This window comes from Ostrinia nubilalis, chromosome 21 (assembly GCF_963855985.1).
Source record: "Ostrinia nubilalis chromosome 21, ilOstNubi1.1, whole genome shotgun sequence".
NCBI classification, from domain to species: domain Eukaryota; kingdom Metazoa; phylum Arthropoda; class Insecta; order Lepidoptera; family Crambidae; genus Ostrinia; species Ostrinia nubilalis.
Genome location: NC_087108.1, coordinates 11888323 through 11905228, shown reverse-complemented (window position 1 = coordinate 11905228; position 16906 = coordinate 11888323). Strand labels below are relative to the sequence as shown.

The following is a 16906-nucleotide window of genomic DNA, read 5'->3' as shown; positions in this document are numbered from 1 at the left end:
TGGAAATGTTTTACAATTAATTATGCTTTTTGGTTGGTAAACAAAGAATAGGGAAGTCTTTCTTCTTTGCAGAATAACAGATTGGTATAAATAAAGTATTGAGTGGTAATTAATACTTTTTGTTACTGATTTCGTGAAAAGGGGCCAATACATGATGCCGTAGCTGCTAATTTTCAGCAGTGCTAGTACGTGTGAAAGCTAGTTAATGATTGCTTTAAATCAAATTACCCACTTTTTAACCTAAACGTTGTTAAAATTATGGTGAAGCAAATTTAATCAATTTCTTTTCACCTACCTGCTTTGTTTAAAATATTATAGTCTACCATACATTCAAGTAAAATAACTATTGTCTGTGCATGAAGTCCCATACCTTTTTGCGTGAATATTCGGTATTCCGCTCGGTGCGTAAAATTGAAAATTATACGCATACGTTATCCGCATTTATTTATGACTTGCTTATTTTGTAGTTGCTAGCCATCCAATGAATAAACAATTAGGTAGGTAACTTCTTACTTAAGTAACTCCGTGAATACTTAATTTAAATATTGAAATTAAAATGTTGATCAAACTTATCATGATTAACCCATGTCTCATTTAATTACATAGTTAAACTTTGCTTAATTTGGGGCTAGATGGTTTGGTTTGTCTATTATTTTTTATGAAAAGAAAAGTTTTCATAGTTTGCCAAGAAATTGAAATTTAGGGAACCTCAAACTCCTTTTTCAGGATATTATCATGACAGGAAAACATCTGTAGAGTCAGTTAAATCTTAATCTACTTAACTAGATACATTACTTAGTAAGGAAATTTTGAAATTTTAACAACGTTGTAAAGGTCCTAGCTAGAACTAGGTAACTTGATTTAATTAATCTGGACCTCAGGGTAAGTTAGCAAAGTCTCTAGATCCTGAATCCAGATTAATCCCAACTAATATTATAAATGCGAAAGTAACTCTGTCTGTCTGTCTGTCTGTCTGTCTGTTACGCTTTCCCGCTTAAACCTCGCAACCGATTTTGATGAAATTTGGCATAGAGATAGTTTGAGTCCCGGGAAAGAACATAGGATAGTTTTTATCCCGGTTTTTGAAACAGGGACGCGCGCGATAAAGTTTTTCTGTTACAGACAAAATTCCACGCGGGCGAAGCCGCGGGCGGAAAGCTAGTCTATAATAAACTCAAGCGCACGTTCCGTATCGGCAGTTTTACCTCTATTCACTGCTAACAATCAATTTTCTGCTCTATATCCCAGATCGTACATATTCAATCTATTCTCGCCTCGACATTGAGGTAGGGTGTAAATAGTGCAATGGGGACTCCTGTGTTTCTATTTGATTGAATTATCGTACACAAATAAGTAAGATAGAGATAATTTAATAGATCCATAAGTGTACTTACGACCTACGACCAATTGTACAAGGACTATGATCGCTTGAGCCATAATTTTTGGACAGTCAAAATAGATTTATACATGCGGGCTAACACGTACTCCAGTTCAATTTAGGCTAATAGCTTCTTGTACGACATTGGAGATAAATAGATAACATTTTTCCTTATTGAATTTACGAGTAACACTCCAGTAATTTGCGTGATTTATTTTTAATAGGTCGGTAAGGTTCACGCAATAAATTAATCATTAAATAAACTCCTTCGATGTCTAATTGAGGCAACAAGTGCATCAAGATCATTAACTCTAAGGTCAATCAATTTGTACTAGAAATGAAGTAATTAGATAAGATAACTTAAGAACACTGTTTAATTTTTATTAATGGAAAACTACGAGTAAAATCAAAATCAAAATCAAAGTTGTTTCTTTAATCTTACTACTTGCATCTTAAATAATAGCTGAACCACTTTTGATGATTTTAAATACAGTTGTTAGGTGGATAGAGGTCCTAAGGAAGGTTTTTCGCTTTGACTGACCTACTTTATCTAATAGAAAAGTCAAAGCAAAGTACCAGAAAATTACTAACATTTTAACAGCTTCGAAAGCTCGACACGAAGTTTAATTTTCATGAAAAAGTTTAAATTGTTACTTTAATTGTATTGAGTTGAGATAAGAGTTGAGACAATAAGACTTGAATATTAAATACAACTTCTTAATTTACCTTTACCTACTCGAGTTTATTGCTACACTTTACTTTTGACTGACCTACTTAAAAGTCAAAGCAAAGCTACTTAGGTAGGTAAGTCCCGGAAAATTACCTACTAGCATTCTAACAGCTTCGAAAGCTCGACATGAAATTTAATTTTCATTAAGAAAGCGTTTAAAATAAGTATTTGTGTTTTTTTTTCTTTATTATTGTTATTGAGTTAAGACATTAGGACTTGAAAATGAAATACAACTTCTTAATTTACTTGTACCTACTTGAGTTTATTGCTACAGTTTACTGTATAATAATCTGTACCTAACCATACCTTTTTTTATCCCAGGAAAATGGCCTTTCGATTCTACCGCCGGGGACGACAGGTTATGTGGGGCTCGAACGCACTAAAAACCTGGAGTGTTCCCTCTGCCGCACAGTGCTCGGCGCCCTGGGTACTAGAAACGACCAAGGCGCACCTAACTATACCTACCTTCACTTGTTCCAGGTCCTAAGTGAGTAAATCTGCGTCTACCCACCTTCGCAAAAATGTTCCACCGCGTGCGTACGTGAGTGATTTCAGCAAGCGAGGTCTTTTATAACGTCACCGGCAACGTTTTTATAAATCGGCAACCTTCATCAATAAAATATGATGCCGATCGATTATGCCGGAATACAATACCATAATATGGGATTGCTTATCATGAAGGTATGTCCATAATTTAGGTACCTACCTAGCGACAGAGTTGATGAAAATATGGATAAATTGGAACCATATTTTTTTAATCTATACCATCTATACTAATATTCTAAATGCGAAAGTAACTCTGTGTCGCCAGAGTTTTTCTATGGTGTCGCGATGTCGCTTTCACGCCTAAACCACTGAACCGATTTTGATGAAATTCAGCATACACATAGGATTCACATAGAACAGTTTTTGTCCCGGTTTTTGCAACAGGGACGCACGCAATTAAGTTTTTGTCACAAACAAAATTTCACGTGGGCGAACCCGCGTGCGGAAAGCTAGTCCATCAATACTTAAGTAAGTGTGCCTGAGTTATTTTCTTGAATAATGGAATTATCGCTACATGAGATGAAGAAAATATGACTCCCAGACATCCTCATGTGGGTGTTGAACATAAGGATGTCTGGGAGTCATAATATTTTGGTGGGTATTGAACAAGACCTGCATACCTACTGTAAGTGGATCATGCATGTGTCACTGAAATGAGCTCAAGGAACTTTAAATTTATTGTGCTAAGCTGGTTGGGCTGCAGATAAAGTGGATTTTCAGCCTTTTTCGACCGATGTGCGTAAGCAAGCGCAGTAATTAACATTTATTTAACAAATCGCCATCATTATCATTATACTTTTTTTCGTTATTAATGACCAATTTATTTGAAGGCCATGGACCGTAGTACAATGACACGCCTGGTGGTGGGACGCAGATCTCAGGTATTGTTATGTTTTCTGTATGTAGGCCCTTGGGCCTATGGGCCAGGGCAAATCCATAGTTGGAACAGCTTAAGAAACGATTTTTCCCAAACAGGTACTTAAGTAAATGTTTCTTCACCTATGCCCGTTTTCACCATCAATCCCTAATTTTTAAGTGACCTTTATGGTAACACAAAACAGTAATTTTGTTTTCAAAGGGGTCACTTAAAAATTAGGGATTGATGGTGAAAACGGGCACTAGGAACCTATAGGCTGGTTAAAAAGTGGTAAACTACCTTAAGGTCCGTCCTTACCTACCAACGATATTATTCGTCCTAAACCTAACATCTACATATTTCACTTGGTTTCATAGGTAGGTAAACTGTTTCTTTCAAATCAGGAGATTAAAATAAATAATAAATAAATAAATATCCTTGGACATTTTACACTGCGCTTCTAGTCCCACCCAAACTAAGCAAAGCTTGTACCTACTATGGGTACTAGACTAATAGGTAGGTTCTTTGTTATTTTTAGTAACTTTACAATAATTTCTATTTGTGGTATTTATCCTCTACCCAAAACTCGTATGCCTTTCCCAAGCGACTTGTTTACATACAGCGTATTGCATGTCGCTCGCCGCGGTGGCGTAACCGCGAACGCTAACAAGGTGTCAATGAACTCTGGGGGGCCGTAACAAGTATTCTTTGGCCGTAACGATGCCGTAACACGTATACATGCTAGTTTTGGTACAAAATAGGCAGTAAGGTCTAAGGTGGAAGGTGGGACCGAGTTTGAAAAACTTGGCGCTCGCTATGATGAGGTGGCACTTACAATCTGGCATAATACTGCCTACAAACAGTTAAATTTATACATTTTCATAGCCTTTTAAACTCCTTAAAAACTTTCCAACTAAATAAAGGCCTGTCTATGTATGTACGAAATATCATAAAGGCGTCACGCACCACACCAGAGTCCAAAACGCGAGCTAATTAAAATCTATTTATCTAAAATCCAAACAGGATGAGGATGATGATAACGTGGGCAGTAGCAGCTTAGGCATGGTGATAAGAATATACACAACAGAAATCGTGAATTCAAATTATCTTCTAGGGATATTTACACGATTATTTTACACCCTTAAAGGCCGGCAACGCACCTGTAACGCCCCTGGGACTGCAGGTGTCTATAGGCGACGGTAATCACTTCAGTACGGTATCAGTGTGTCACATAAAAAAAATTCTTTGCTAGAAAACAAAACTCAGACGTAAGATTTAAGTGCAAATATTGCAATAGGTAAGCCTAGTAGGTAACTGTACCACCATCATCGTCATTTATATTTCAGCCACAGCACACCCACTGCTGAAACTTAGGCCAGCCAAAAGCCTGCTGATATGCCTTTACTTTATGTAGCTAAAAGGGCATAAGGCCTTCAGTTGTAGGCTCCAAGTTACTATGTATGTTAATTGAAATTACGTGTTAACCTAATTATTAATTGCCCAAATGGGATAAAACACATTTTTAACATAAAATACAATTTTATTTAAACTTAAATAAGTAATATACATAATCATAGTATAATAGAGATTTAGTTTTAAATGGATCTCATTAAATGATCATTAACCTATCTTGCATGCTTATTTGGAAACATTACTTTATCAACAAAGATGGGAATGATCTATCATACAAAAGTAATTCTTAGTGTTCCACACACATTATTTACATTTTTATAAAATCAAACATACAAGCTATGTGACCACTTCCTACGCATTTATTAGCAATGTAAGAAGAATTTACTCTTCTTGATAAATCATAGGAACAGAATAATACTCCCTAATCATATAACAACAACATCTATCATAATGCCCTTTGAAACTGATACCGCAAATTAAAAAATTAAGTTTGTACTTGATATCTGTTATTGCTGTATTAATGTGATAGGGATGTATACAGATTGACAGGTACATATTTAAGAGATAATGATAGATGTTCAGTTAAATAGACCTCTCCATACTTATAGAAGATTCATTGATTACACCTTATTGTTTACTATAAAATCTAGTTACAATAATAATTACATCTCAATATCATACAAATTAGTTTTATGCTTTCTTATATTCAATCCTTTCGACTTTGACTTCGTCTCCTAATAGTTTGTAGACATAGGTGACCACTGTTGAGCTTTGGATGTCCATCAACACAAATGATGGGGTTGCGTTTCTGAAACAAACAATTTAAATCCAATTAGTTTGGAATTGTCCATAGAAATGTGGCATCTTAAAGAGCACTGAAATAGCTGCAATTTCTTTGCAGAAGAGCATTGTTTCTTTTTTAGGGTTCCCTAGCCAAATGGCAAAAAACGGAACCCTCATAGATTTTTATTACTATACTAATAAGTTGTTGTATTATCTTTAACATTCAGGGAGATTGTCTGGTGCATGTGCTGACAAACTCCATGCGAAAACACCGGTTATCGTTACAGTTACGTTTAAAGTTAGGCGGTGCAACTCAGCCTATGTTTCCAAGTTCAATTGAATAAGTAGTCTGTAGCAATAGTGTTCTTATTGGTTTTTTTTTTCAGCCGAATGAAGTCAACTACTGGACAAAGGCCTCCCCAAGGAAATTAATTAATTAATCTTATAGCTAAACAATTTTTATTTACCTGAAAAGGGGGCTATAAGCGCCAGTAGCAGATCCAGGGTTGATATAGAACTTGTTTTCATGCTCGTAAGCTTCAAACCGATGAGTATGGCCCGAGATTAGGATGTCCACGTCCAACTGCCTTTGTACCAGAGCTAGTGACTCCTCATCACCCCACGGGACGACTTGGTGACCGTGAATGAGGCCGATACGGAACTGACCGACTGTGATCACTTTCTGCTCTGGATATGTAGCGTTCTGGGAAAGATTTATCAAAATTAAGTTATAAGTAGCAGAATTTGAATTAGATATTACAAAAACAAGTAAATATCTGTCACTATAATAGGGATGTTTCCTGGGTAAAAAAGCAAGAGATTTAATTAGACCATCAGTTAGCTTATCTAAAACTACTCCACACATATTTTTCACTTTTTAAAAGTAATGAAAATGTAAAGCGTTAAAGTGCAGCACTTTGTGACGTGGCGTGGAACTTCAACGCACTATAACTTTGTAATTATTTGTTTGATTGACAATTAAAAATATATGTGTCAAATATTTTTTTTATACTAAAATTGACGGACTAAAAAAATTTTTTTAGGAAACTAGCCTATTGCTGATAAACTCTGAAAATGGTTGTCCAAGTATGTGTGTTAATGGAAAAGGTGAATCAAGAATCTTAGCAAGAAAAATAACTTCAAATAATTACTTACATCATCAAAATCTCCCCTAACAACATGCACATCACTGGCAAGCGTCTTCAAATAGTCGTAAGACTCCTTGGTGCAGAGGTTGCCGGTGCACAAGATATGCTGGATACGTCCTGGTAGGAGTAACTTCTTGAACTTGGCCGGCAAACTGCTGCATCGATGAGGGATGTGCAGGTCTCCGAGAACTAACACCAACTGGAAAAATGATGAAACTAGTTTTGGTTGTTGATCGGTTAATAAAACAGATAGTTGTTATCTGCCTCAGATTTACACTGGCATGTTAACCCTGTACCCTGTAAGATATTTACTGTGATTTTCTGGTCAAACAATCTAGCTAATCTATTTGGCATCCTATTCAATGGTAATAGCATTTGTTTTGCAAAAAAAAATTATGGGCTATATGAAAATTGATCATTCTGAGAATTACTATCTCATTTGGAAATTGGACTCATGTGAAGTAGACGTATGGGCAACAAGAAACGTATCATTGCCGGTTAGTGTTATTTAGTAATATTATTATACTCTAATAGTAATATTACTCATAGGCCATGTATTCGCTTACAGAAAATAAGCTCGTTTAATTACCACTCGTAATCAAGCTACGGTAGAAAAATTTACGTGAAATACAAGTAGGCGTAGCATAGAGCATAGCAATGTAAACTAAGAAAACTGGTTAGTAGTTAGGAATTGAGAAAAAAACAAGAATCACGTACCATTTTTGAGAGAAGTAACTTAAAAAACTCCTATTGAATATTCGCCGAACAGCCTTTTATTCCGATTTCGCCGAAATTATTTTGTTGGAAAACAGAAGGACGAAATTTTATTTTTTTTGACAGTTGCTGACTTTTTTGACAAGTGACAAAACAACATTCATCCATCATAATAGGAACGAAACGCATTTATCACTAGATTATTTTCGCGAAAAGCTAAGAAAGTTTTAATGTTTTATTAAAACAAAAAAAAACACGATAAATTAAGATTTAAAAATACGCGTTAAAGAAATTTCTTAAAGATAAATTATGTAAAAACAAACTCAGTGGATGATTAAACAAAACGAAAAGATACAGTTATAAAAAATCGACAACACACGTCTATGGATAAACTTGCCATATTATTCACTTACCATGCTTAGTGGGAAAATGCCTTTGTAGTAACAAAAAGATATTATTATCTAGTAAAAAAAATGACGTTATTATTAGAGTAAAACTAGGCACATACCTAGTATAACTTTTACATTTTATACCATATTATTATTACCTCCTTTATAATAAAAGTTAAACGCGCATTGACCACTGATTTAAAGTAATATTATTATTTAGTATGGAAATGTCAAATGTTCATGAACATGATCGTGTCATACATATGTATAGTTTGAAACTAAACTTGGATTACTAATGTTTGGCCAAAAAACGTTTCCCAAATTATCACATCGCAAACAACGTTTCGCAAATTTTCATTTGGCAAATTCTCATTTGGCAAAGCAACTTATTGCAAACTTTTAATTCGCAAATGTTTTTTTTGGCATATTATTGTTTAGCAAATTATTGTTTGGCAAAGTATGGTTTGCCAAATGTTTCATTAGGCAAAAATATTTCACGATAAACTATTTACAAAATAATTTGATTGGTGCATAGAATGGTATACAAATTAGCTTGTGGTTATTATTTTGTTTAGTGGGGAGTTAATATAAAATTTGTTCTACATTAATTTCCTTATTTCATTCTTTGTATCGAAATTTCCAAATGATTCTTTAACAATAGAGGTGATTCTAGCGCTCGGCGGCCGCTGCCGCGGCACGCTTCGCTCGCCTTCGCGCATTAAGGGTCACTGTTCTAACCTAACCTACTATTTTCTGCAATACTTACCTACTTTTTGCAACCATACTATTTTCTGCAATGTTTTACATAAAATTATTGTGAAAACCATGATCATATGCCTTATGCTTTGATTTGTGGGTAACGGTGGGTAAGTAGGTATGTGAAGTATCAATTTGACCAAACAAATTATTTGGGATATAATATTTGGCAACATAAAACATTTGCTATATAAACATTTGCCAAATAAAATTTGGCCAAATGATAATTTGACCAAATGAATTAGTTGCGAAAAGTACAGTTGCTAAAAGTTCATTTGGGAAATGAAACTTTGGCGATAAGTTGTTTGCGAAGTGAAATTTGGCGAAAAGTAATTTGGCCAAACGGAAGGATACCAAATATTTGCTCTGTGGTATTGTCATTATTGTACACAATCAATTTGCAATGCAAAACGATTTATATTTTTATTTTATTTATTAGGACAACCAACAAGCCAAACGGAAATTTTTGAATTTTTGAATGAGCTTCTTAATAAAAACAAATGCAAAATGTGTTTTGTTTTGATCAGTGTGGGATGATCTTGTGAGTTTACATCAAATGCGCTCACTAGTGAGCTGAGCGCGTTTATAATGAAAATTTGAATCGACCAATAGTAAGTTTAGTGGTATCCTTCCGTTTGGCCAAATTACTTTTCGCCAAATTTCACTTCGCAAACAACTTATCGCCAAAGTTTCATTTCCCAAATGAACTTTTAGCAACTGTACTTTTCGCAACTAATTCATTTGGTCAAATTATCATTTGGCCAAATTTTATTTGGCAAATGTTTATACAGGGTGTTAGGTAAATGGGTATATGAGCCGACACTAGCCCATGTTAACATGGTCATATAAATGGTATGGTGAAGTCAGAAAATTGATATCTGCATTTTAATTATTTTAATTTTCATACAAATCGGATTTTATATAAAATTTATTTTGTATGAAAATTAAAAAACATTAAATGATGATATCAAATTTCTGACTTCACCATACCATTTATATGACCATGTTAACATGGGCTAGTGTCGGTTCATATACCCATTTACCTAACACCCTGTATAGCAAATGTTTTATGTTGCCAAATATTATATCCCAAATAATTTGTTTGGTCAAATTGATACTTCACATACTTACCCACCGTTACCCACAAATCAAAGCATAAGGCATATGATCATGGTTTGCACAATAATTTTATGTAAAACATTGCAGAAAATAGTATGGTTGCAAAAAGTAGGTAAGTATTGCAGAAAATAGTAGGTTAGGTTAGGTTAGAACAGTGACCCTTAATGCGCGAAGGCGAGCGAAGCGTGCCGCGGCAGCGGCCGCCGAGCGCTAGAATCACCTCTATTGTTAAAGAATCATTTGGAAATTTCGATACAAAGAATGAAATAGGGAAATTAATGTAGAACAAATTTTATATTAACTCCCCACTAAACAAAATAATAACCACAAGCTAATTTGTATACCATTCTATGCACCAATCAAATTATTTTGTAAATAGTTTATCGTGAAATATTTTTGCCTAATGAAACATTTGGCAAACCATACTTTGCCAAACAATAATTTGCTAAACAATAATATGCCAAAAAAAACATTTGCGAATTAAAAGTTTGCAATAAGTTGCTTTGCCAAATGAGAATTTGCCAAATGAAAATTTGCGAAACGTTGTTTGCGATGTGATAATTTGGGAAACGTTTTTTGGCCAAACATTAGTAATCCCAAATATTTATTAGCATTAGTGGGTAATTCAATTTAGTTATATGGCAATCAATTCACTTTACTCCACTCTTTTCTCTTTGGTGCAGGTGCGGATAGAAAAGAAAAATTTCATGGTGTTGTGGGTGACACATATACGTAGAAAAAATTTAGTGTAAGATAAATCACATTGGCACCAACTGCAGGAAAATGGAATCAATGGAATATGAGCTCGCTAGAAACCTCACTCTGTTGTTTTTCGTGGAGCGCCTGCTCGACAAAGGCGAGCCTCGGACGTTGCACGATCTTTCCTGCCAGTTTGGTGCCAAAGGGTTCACGAAGGAGATGCGGCAGATAGCTGGCGGGTCGCAGTCGGGGCTGAAGAAGTTCCTGGCTCAGTACCCGGCGTTGTTCAACATAGACGGGGACTATGTCGATATCAACACGTTCCAGAAGCATCCGAGCGGGGCTGGCGCGTCGTCCAACAACGACTACATCGAGGAGGCGAAGGACTACTTCGCGAGCAAGATGATCCAGTACGGCGAGGGCACGGAGGTGCCCATCAAGAGCCTGCTCGGCCACCGCAGCCAGGCCTCGCCGCAGGTCCGCCACATCTCCGGCCAGCGCATCAAGGAGTTCAAGGAGTTCCTCATGAAGCACCCGGACACTTTCCAGATCATCGAAGACAACGTCGTTCTAGTCAGTGAGAATCACAGAAGAGGTAACGCACACAGTAACTCGGAACAATTCCACAACCTCCCGGTACCCAATATCAACACAGACACGGCCCAACAGTTGTTGGACTATGTCGCGCAGTGTATCGAAGCTAAAGGTCCCGTCATGGTCGACCAGCTCTTCCACTTGATCGTGTCACGGTTCCCCCAGGAATACTGGTACCAAATGTTCAAATCGCCCGCTGACTTGAGCGCTTTCCTCAAAATATTCTCAGACAGTTTCCATGTCCAATCAAACCTTGTCACACTTATTAGTAAACCAAAAATTCCTGTAATGTATTTAAACGCTAAACCTAAAGCCAAGACTGATGCACCAAAGCCTGTGATTGAGGAGAAGCCGGTGTCGCCAGCCCCGCCTATAGTCGTGAGCCCTACCCCTTCAGATGTTGTTGACGGTAAGAAGAGTCCCGCAAACAGAATACTCAGCCCCGTAGAATCTCCCCGCGGTCCACAAGCAAACATAGCAAATCAAACGCTGAAGCAAAGGATCAATTCTATTGTAATCAAAAATTTGGCAGAGAATATGGTAAGGGACAGAGTCAACAACCATTTGAACGCTCGCTCTGAAGAAACAAACGGTACTCCAAGTTTGAGGAATAATGTCATGGGTGAAGCATGGCGTCAGAAAGTGCTACAATGCACCACAGTCATTGCCAATGTTAGAGAATGCGCTACGTTAGTTGAAAGCATAATGAACCCTAAACGCAATGCAAAGAGTATTGTATCATTTGACTGTGAAGGAATTAACCTTGGCCTAAAAGGAGTACTGACGCTGTGTCAGATTGCAACTATGAATGGTGAAGTTTACATTTTGGATATCATGGCTTGCCCAGGCATGCTTATAGAAGGTAAGATCAAGGACCTACTTGAGAGCGAGACTGTTATAAAAATTATTCATGATTGCAGAAATGACTCAGTCAATTTACACAATCAGTTTGAGATTGTTCTCAAGAACGTTTTTGATACTCAGGCAGCCCATGCTGTATTGCAGTTACAGCAACAGGGTGTGCCAGTTTATAAAGTCAAGAATCTTAGTCTCAATGCGTTATGTGAATTATACAATGCACCCATGAACCCCATGAAAGAACAATTGAAGAATGTGTACCGCAGAGACCAGCGTTACTGGGCTCGGAGACCTTTGACAAAGGATATGATAATTTATGCTGCTTCTGATGTCCTGTCATTAGTAAATCCAGCTATTTATGCATACATGTCGAGCAACATTAAACCAGAAAACCAGCAGCTGTTCGAGGAACTGAGTAATGAACAGGTATTTATGCACATCCAGCCCACAGAAGTAAAATTACGCAAAAGGCAAAGAAAAATTAACACTGAAGTAGGAGAATTGAAGCAGAAACTAGCAGAGTCAACAAAGAACATTGTTTTGAGCAACAGGGAAATCAGATTGCTCAGATATTTAGAGCTCACTGAGGAAGAGAAGGAGAAACTAAAAGGTTGTCACAAGATATCTAAAAAGTTAGAAAAACTAGAAGCCATTGGACAAGAAAAGGATTCTGATTCAGAAGATGACGAAAGGGAAAACGAGATGGCTAGCTTAGAGTCGAACCCGTCCGATCCTATTTCTTCTCCACACTCAACACAGCCTCCAAGCCTCACAGAGTCGATGCAGATGATGGACGAAATTCTGTCAGATACAAGCATGGACAAAGTAGAGAAAATAAACCGCCTCGAGGCAATTCTCTCTGCGGTGGCGCCGCTCAGTGGGGAGTTGGAGGACAAATTCTCACAAACCATGGAACAAACACTGCCATTGCTCAAGAATAAAGATTGGTCGAACCTGAGTCAAATTCTGAACATAGGAGCAGGGGATGCCGACAGAAAGAATTGTTGCTGCCGATGCCATAACTCCAATTACGAAGACGGGAAATGTAACGACCATCGCGAGACCAAAAAGTCGGAGGTCGCGTCCCAGACTCTCAGCACAGGAGACATCGTAATCACCAGGATTCATTTCAGGGAAGAGGACAAAGTCAACGAAAGAATCCTGGACGCGTCGCCTATGGGCAAACGCGCAGGTATTGGCAACATGTCTTGATGATACTCAGGTCGACAGCTACTTCCATTTTCCGAGTGCCACAGTTTAGTTTCGGAACTCTTCGTGATTAATTTTGTTTTTGTAGTCATTTAAGTTCGTCCCCCGAGCAGCGGCCGTTACTTTGTAGACCGCGTGGTCTAGTTGCCGAGGGTACGGTAGCGGTAGCGCGAGATGGAATTAATTAAGTGTGTTGTGAGGTCGTGCATTGCCGAGTGTACGCCTACGCTATATGCTCATTTGAGCGAAGACGAGCGCGTACATACGAATAAATGCAACAGTAATTCGCATAATAAACGGCTACTTTTAATTCCTTCATCTGGAATAGACAGTATTTGCTGTTAACAGTGTTATATTAATTTATTTATGTTGGCTATTGCCTGTTAAGTAACAGAAACTTAAATGTGATAGATTTCAAGGCCTTTTTCTCGATCTGTTTTGAATTGTAAATAAGATAAACTTTGATTAGCATGCATAATCTATACATCCCAAATCACGATAAGGGTTGAGTACTTTCCGATAGTAGGCAACACCTGTACATACTTATTTATTGATGTTGCATCGTTTGAGTGGTTCTCGCCACTGAACTTTACGAATATGGCAATAATAGTTGTATACAATAAAGTTTTTATTGTAACATATTTATCAAAAATATTGTCTAGTTGTATATTAGTATTTAATTCATGTTTTTAAAGAATATTAAAATGGTATAAGGTAAGAGTGTTATTGAGAGAAGTTTTATATTGTAGCGGATTCGGTGCTCCGACGAGTCGAGGATCATTTGTGTTACGAATATGGAATTGTATAGTTTATTGCAAGTAGGTGGTCGCGATTAATACGGTTAGTACGAAAGGTAGGGATGGTTTTATGTAACTTTGGTTATAAAGTAATAATTTTGTGCCTTCAAGTCATATCCGACGAATGCCTTTATCGAAGCAATTGTGAAATAGTAGGTACTTTTTATACGTATTTAGTAGTATGTAATTATGTACCGTCTACACAGTCGCATATCTTAGTGATGCCCGTGCTAATTGAAATATTCGATGTTTTATACTTTACAAATAATTATATTAATAATTCTACTTTAACGAGGTTCCATTAAATTGAAAGTTACTATAAAAAGTGATAATTTTTGAAGTAGTAGACGCAACGATTTATGTAACAATCGCTGCCGCAAACGATAGACTGAAAATCTAGTATTTTTATTAGCATGTGGCACAATTTATAGTTCACTGATTAGAAAAATTGTTCTCAAGTTACTTTTAACTATGTAGGTAGCTTCTTAGGTATGGAGAATATTTCTAAGCCTGTTGAATCCATTCGAATAGTTTATTTTTATGTTAACATTATAAATGTTTTGAGAAACAAGGCGATATGTCCACGCTTTATGCTTGTTTGGTAGCTGAGAAGTTGCTTATTATAGTACGTCTTATGTATTCTTTATCAGTATTGTATCCAAAAGTTATTTTGAAACAAAATAGCCCTTAATTTTAGTTTTAATAAGTAAAATGCAACTTAATGCATTTACTAATAACTTACTTTACAAGTTTTATTATTTATTTGCACATTGAAAGGTATATAAATTAATTGGAAGTCAAAATCGTATATTGGCATTTATCTAAATTTTAATTTTCGGCCATCATTTTATAACTTTTTGAAAGTTGGACGTTGTTTTTAATAAAAATACTTGTGCCTTATATTCAAACAGCACAATTTTTGAATTAGGTATCCGCATACATTTTTGTATGGCGGGACACGTTTTCAGTGCCACTAATTTTACTATTCGTAAGAATGATCATAATCGTTAGTCAATGTAAGCTTGATAACTTTCTGTTATATTTTTCTAACATGTTTCGGTGTTTATTTACCAGAGTCTAATAATTGCTTACGAAGAAACATACTTTTTAATGTGGCAGATTGTTAGTTTACTAATTTGCGCATTGTTTATGTTTATTATAATAAAAAGTTGTAAAAATTTATTTGTTTGATTCCAGTTTTAAATCTCCCTCTCATACCTAATGAGATATTTGGTCAATTAAGCTTAATTTATTTTTGTGTGCGTAGCAGATACAATTTAGGAGGGTAGGAACAAAATTGTTTCAAACACTGCTGGTAGAAAATTGGTTTGGTATGCGTCATCAAGTTATCGCACCATTTCTTATGAATTTCTTCTACAATATTAATCTAAAAACAGTTAATATCAATAACTAAAGAAATACCATTCATTGAAAAAAGTCCACACAAACCGGATAGGTAAATCGGTAGTTAGGTAAGATAGAACTCAGGGGCGCGATGATTATTTAACATTGTGAATAAATTAATTATGTCATTTCTAAATATTATCAATCGTAGATTACCATTATGGTGGCCATACACGTTAGGGTTTGCATGATGGTTACGACCGTACATGCTTAACCGACAGGTATAACCGAGTTATCTATAGCACATACACGTTAGGGTTTGCATGTACAATCTAAATTTATTAAACTCAAAGGTGACTGACTGACTGACTGACATAGTGATCTATCAACGCACAGCCCAAACCTAGCAGTAACATTAAGATTTCTTGCAAAAGGGAGAACACATGAGTGTCTTAAATATTCACCACCATTCACTGCCACAGACTATAGGAGACTGAGAGAAAACTGTGCATGCAAGCATGAGCGGGCGCACACACGCTTGGTTATGCATGTGCGCAAACATAACCGAGTGGCAAAAATATCTTTTTTGATATTCGTTAGGTTGCATGTACACGCACCAATAACTGTACAGTTTTATAACATACACGCTAGGGTTTGTATGTCGGTTAAGCATGTACGGTCAAAACCATCATGCAAACCCTAACGTGTATGGCCACCATTAGGTAGGTAATCATAGTAAGATCTTTTTGAATACGTTACTGACCGTTTTTAACAGATTTAAAAACCGAGATTAATATTTGACCTGTATGTTTTTACGAATATTATAGAGGACTGTTTGATTTTATTACCCCACTTGATGATAAGCAAACCTATTAGCTCTGGGTCGAGAAACGTTTAACAACTAAGCTATGGGTGGGCCGTAGTTAGTAATTTTACCTTAGATTAATTTTACTTAGGAATCTACGTCGAATATCAGCAAACCGCAAGCTAGAAAGTATTGGCGCCTTCATTGTTTGCATACCGCGCCTCATGTGCAATACTTAACTATGGGCTGTCGCAACATGAAGCAGTTATAATGGTGCATACTAATTAGAATGAACTTTTTATTCGGCTGTTGCTCGGTGAGCACAGAATTATAACGATCTTCCATAACGTCAGTAATAATGAACTTGTCTCTTTAATGAACTTATTTCAAATCAGCTGAATAAACTTCCTGATCACACACAAAGAGACAGACCTACAAATTACATAACCATCTCACACGCTCGTTGACACAGTTGTCAGCCAATTCAATAAGTAAGTACGTAAGCCTACCCACTTATAATAGGTGCTTAATTTTACTTCATTCCTTCTGTTAAAATTCTTAAAAACTCCTCTGTATTTTTAGGAACCTTGCTGGATCCCTCATGTCACCATGTGAAGGTAGGTATAGGTAATGAAGTTTTGGTCTACGTCAAGTACGTACTGAACCAGCCTCATAGTCTGCCAACAAGAAGCTGGTTCCCAGATCGTGTGGATCTGAGGTGTCCGCCTACTGTGACCACGTGACTACTAATAATGTGACCACGGTTAA

At 36.4% G+C, this 16906-nt stretch overlaps 2 protein-coding genes across 2 annotated transcripts; one reads left to right on the top strand and one right to left on the bottom strand.

Moving 5' to 3' along the window:
• Nucleotides 1-5029: 5029 nt before the first annotated feature.
• LOC135082098 (vacuolar protein sorting-associated protein 29) lies at nt 5030-7701 on the bottom strand. Its single transcript, XM_063976855.1, has 4 exons — nt 7572-7701; nt 6862-7053; nt 6174-6409; nt 5030-5731 (listed from the first exon to the last, which is right to left on the bottom strand). Exons 1-4 carry the CDS (start codon nt 7572-7574, stop codon nt 5614-5616), a joined length of 549 nt encoding a protein of 182 aa, XP_063832925.1. The 5' UTR covers nt 7575-7701; the 3' UTR covers nt 5030-5613.
• A 2804-nt stretch (nt 7702-10505) lies between these two features.
• Nucleotides 10506-15167, top strand: LOC135082505 (egalitarian protein homolog). Its single transcript, XM_063977302.1, has one exon. The coding sequence runs from the start codon at nt 10616-10618 to the stop codon at nt 13193-13195; it is 2580 nt and encodes an 859-aa protein (XP_063833372.1). The 5' UTR covers nt 10506-10615; the 3' UTR covers nt 13196-15167.
• The last annotated feature ends 1739 nt before the right edge of the window (nt 15168-16906 follow it).